Consider the following 4,443-nt stretch of genomic DNA (forward strand, 5'->3'; position numbering starts at 1 on the left):
AAACTTACATCCACGAGATCCTTCCAATCGCCGATGTGTGAGAGCCACTAGACGCAAAGCCATCCCCCAAGCTTGCATTCTTCAGACTTCGTAACGAAGCACCACGCAAGAAAAAAATTTGATAATGACACTACAGCCACTACATGGCCTCAGAATGTGTGCCGCGCGCATTGGAGTACGCGGCAAGGCAGTTGCTAATTTCCAAGTGTCACGGCACTGTCACAACTAAAAGGAAAAAAGCGATAAAACGAAAGGTCGGCTGGGCGTACCTTCGCGCGCTTGTCTCAAGGTCTATCCAAATAGGTCGCGAAGCTTCGGGCGAAAAGCGGTTCAGATCCTATTGTCAGCGACATCAGCATGGGGAGTTATGGGAGTAGCGATTGAAGCGCGACTAGGTGTGGTGGGAACAAAACACTAATAACAAAAAACCTAATTTCATTCAACAACAAAATAATATTTATTTTATGACCGAGATTTATTTCAGAATAACATTTATTTAGATCCAGTGTACAAAGATTCATGAAAATGTATATGCATTATCAAAAATTCTTATTAGCGCCCTCTAAAGAATGACACATGCCATTGCTCTGCGACGCAGTCCTTGTAGTGTTCGGAAAGGCGCGCGTAAAGTTCGTCTGCTACGAAACGCCCCCTCACGTGTTTAGGTGTTGTGCACATGCATTAGTTCTTTGCTAATTATTTTGGTGGGAACTTTATTTTTGCTGGTGTGGAGTTGCGAGGTGCGTTGTAACGCGGGTGAGCACGTTAGTACCGTGCCCGACGGGCACGGTGTCGTACGGGACGATGCGGCCAACGGTTGGCACGGAGCGCTTGCCTCGGTACCCACGGAAACGATGTGCTGTACAAGGATGCAACAGCAACTCCCGTACGCCTGGCATTTCACTTCACCGTTTCCCTCTCATTCCCACAAGGTGAGGCAAAAGTATAGTACTGTTAATAAGTGCACGTAGAGTTGTGCAAGGGAAAGTCATGGTGCTTTGAAAAAAAAAGGGGGGGGTCTAAAGCTTGACGTTGTGTTACAGTTATCGCTTGATTCCACCTCAGGTTTGGCTCGGAGCAAGTGGTGTCAAATACTCTAGGACTTCTCAAGCTATCACAATAGCGCAAGTACTGTGCGTCACTCGGATCGCTTCAAACGGTTCGCTTTAATCGTCTATCTCAGTGCCATAGATCACTATCGCATTAAAATGCTTGCTGTGATTGTTGCTTCCGGCCCTTGGATGCGCAAGCAATATTTCCATCGCAGTGCTGTGCCGTGCTTTTCTGTGCTGCGTTGCTGCTACATCTTTCCTGCTATGTGCTTTTACTTACTGCCATCGATCGCTTTCTGTTGCAGTGATCTATATTTTTTTTCTTTTTACTTATCTATCGCGACACAATTGCCAAAACAATGCTACCATGAAATTGCAGGCGTGAATCCTGGGTGAGGTTCTGCAGAAACCCGTGTCTGCATGATAAGACGCCGGGACAGCTGCGGCTCAGAGGTGTGCTCGCTGCACTTTCGTGAATCGGCATTCCTGCGGCCCGGTTTTCTTTGTCAAGACGCAGTACCTACGGTATTTCCTGTCATCGGTAAGTAGAACTATGAGCCGTATTTCTCGCTACAATTTGCATGCATGCACAATTATTCACACAAAAGATAGTGTGTTTATAGGTAATATATAGAAGAGTTAATAGATCGAGAGAATTGATAGAAACAACTGCTTTAGCATTAAGAATTCATTCTCAGGAAAAAAATTAATAAGCGCATACTGCATCTTTCTAGCAGGCGCCGGAGCTAACCATGACAACACGTGTGGTGACCGTGGCCAGCATCGTGTCCAGGCTTCAAAGACTGAAGGTGACATTTGTAGCTTTTCACCAAAGATACACGTTGCATAAATCTTTCGTATCGTGTCTGCAGAGTCGGGTTCGCCAGGCCACGTGAACTCGTACCTCCCAGAAAACGCCTTGTCCACGGGCTGCCAAGCGAATGAGACGGCCGCGCGGAAAGTATCCAGTTTAGCAGGTAACCTTGCTTTTTGAAGCGAAAACAGCTTATAAAGATTGAAAACATGACTACTACTATCCTGCAATAAGCCACCCCCCCCCTTCCAATAAAGAAACTGCAGGGTGGTGCGCAACGGAGGGTCATTGCGACCACACCTACGCCCGTCCATCACATGGATGCGTAGCACCTTCCCAAGAAGTCCCAGGTAACTTCTGGCCCGATGTAATCTCTGGGGTGCTCTCATCACTCCTTCCTTTAGTTTTCTTTTCTTCCTCGTTCGACCGGCTATATTGTACCATATTATCTACCTCATTCGCAGAACACCGGGACAACGTTCTCGTGGAAAACACCGTTCCTGCACAGAGGCCAGAGTGAACGCGGCTCCACAGGTTCCGTCGGTTCTCGAGCCGACATTCATCCGACTTCCTGAAGGCAGCGCCTCCGAGACGGAATTATCGGGAGCAAGGTAACCTTGCCTCTCGGAGCTTAAGCAACGTATATAGAGCGGAAACACCACTGTTCTCAGACAATAAGTTCAAGCTCAATAAACTGCAGGGTGCAGCGCAACAAGGGATCATTGCGACCACACGTACCGTCCATCACATGGATGCCTGGCACCTCCCCAAGAAGTCCTAGGTAACTACTGACCCGATGTAATCTCTGCGGTGCTCTCGTCATTCTTCCTTTAATTTTCTTTTCTTCCTCGTTCGACATGCTAAATTGCACTATATCTACCTCATACGCAGAACACCGGGACAACGTGCTGGTGGACAACGCAGTTCCTGTACAAGAAGCCAGAGCTAACGAGGCTCGACAGGCCGCATTACCACAGGCTCCGTCGGCTGCACAGACTCCAACAATCAACTCTGTCACTGGCGTAGCTGCTGAAGTTTTAAGCCAAGGTGAGCATTAGTGAGTCATTTGAACGTCAACATGCCATCTTCTTTCACAAACATGTGAGGCAAGAGTAAAAGCCATAACAACGGTAAAAATTTCGCCCCAGTACAAAAGTTTGTTCTGAAAATCATTGCATCATCATTGGAATACAAAACCCCTCATGATGCGATGTCCTGCCATTGGATATCTCTAGAGCCCAAAAATTATCCTTGCAATATGGTGAAATATCGCGACTAAAAAGTGGTCTTTCAGAAAAATAACTGTTCTTGCAAAGATTTCATGTCACACCAAACATACAATAACAGAAAAGGAATTTCTGTGACTTTGTGACTATTTGTGCGCATATCGACGTGCACGCCAAATAGTCTATCGACGAAGTCTATGATTCTATACAATGTTAGATGTTTGTGTATCTACAAATATTCATTTTACTTAACCTCACTGCACTGGGCACAATCTCCTACAACATGAAATGTAGACCGGGCAGGTCTGCCTATTCGCGCAGAATCACTCGTCAAGCGGCCACTTCGATCCTGAAATACGCTGAAACGTTCCCTTCTATGTCAGTCAACAATGTGAAAGCCAGCAGGTGGACGGTAATTCATATGCCTTAATTTTGCACAAATAACCATCCGGAAAATCATTTCTCCATCCTTGTGTAACCCTATATGTTCTAGAGGTATTGTTTGTCTAAGGTATAAGGTAATAAAGAGAGTACACTGCATTGCCACCGAATGATCCTTCTATCATAGAGCACTTGTTCATAACGGCATGTGCGCAATCACCGATCCTTTTCATTTTGCAAAGCTTCTGTAAAATATTATGAAGTGTTTACATTTACAGCTCAGAAAGATGTCACGAAGAGTGGTCATTATCATATGATTTCCTTAACGACTCCTATTATGCGTCGAACATCTACAAGCGTACTCCTTAAAAAACCCGCATCTCTCACAGTGCCCTGCACGAGTCACCGCGACGTGCGGAGGAAAACCAAGGAGCTGAAGGCGAAGCTGCGGAAACAGCGGGACTTAAACCGGAGGCTGCAAGCAAGGTTGCAGAGGCAGCGTCAAGCCCTAACCCTTGGGGAAGTCGTCCGAAGCGTCCGCTCACACGTGTCTCCAGCTGTTGCAGCACTCGTGGAGGCTCAGCTGAGGATGAACAACGTGAGCCGCTTTGGTCGCCGCTGGTCGAGCCAAAACAAATCCTTTGCCCTTGGACTCTACTTCCATAGCCCAAAGGGCTATAGGTACTGTAGGCGACTCCTAAGGCTGCCGTCAGTGCGATCTCTGCAGTTGTGGCTTAAGCGAGTCCCGTTAAGGGTTGGGTTCTTCCCGCAAATCTTCGACCTTATAAGAGACGAGCGGCTACCTTTTCCATGAGTGACAGAGCCTGTTGCATTGTTTTCGATGAAATGCACATCAAGAGAGAGCTTTCGTACAACCCATCCCATGACAGATTCGAAGGCCTGGAAGATATGATGGTGTTCAAGGAAATAACCTTTGCAACAAGGCTCTTGTCTTTATGGCTAAAGGTAT

General features: G+C 46.7%; 1 protein-coding gene and 1 long non-coding RNA gene across 2 annotated transcripts; both read left to right on the plus strand.

Annotated features, from left to right (window-relative positions):
- Positions 1-1,507: 1,507 nt before the first annotated feature.
- On the plus strand, positions 1,508-2,216 carry LOC119381473 (uncharacterized). Its single transcript, XR_005181466.1, has 4 exons — positions 1,508-1,593; positions 1,787-1,861; positions 1,925-2,029; positions 2,124-2,216. It is a non-coding gene; the product is annotated as an uncharacterized LOC119381473 (long non-coding RNA).
- Positions 2,217-2,723: 507 nt separating this feature from the next.
- On the plus strand, positions 2,724-4,287 carry LOC119382217 (uncharacterized). The gene is made up of 2 exons (XM_049413046.1): positions 2,724-2,913; positions 3,863-4,287. The coding sequence occupies exons 1-2, from the start codon at positions 2,724-2,726 to the stop codon at positions 4,285-4,287; spliced, it is 615 nt and encodes a 204-aa protein (XP_049269003.1).
- The last annotated feature ends 156 nt before the right edge of the window (positions 4,288-4,443 follow it).

The sequence above is a fragment of the Rhipicephalus sanguineus genome, chromosome 2 (genome assembly GCF_013339695.2).
Source record: "Rhipicephalus sanguineus isolate Rsan-2018 chromosome 2, BIME_Rsan_1.4, whole genome shotgun sequence".
Taxonomy (NCBI): domain Eukaryota; kingdom Metazoa; phylum Arthropoda; class Arachnida; order Ixodida; family Ixodidae; genus Rhipicephalus; species Rhipicephalus sanguineus.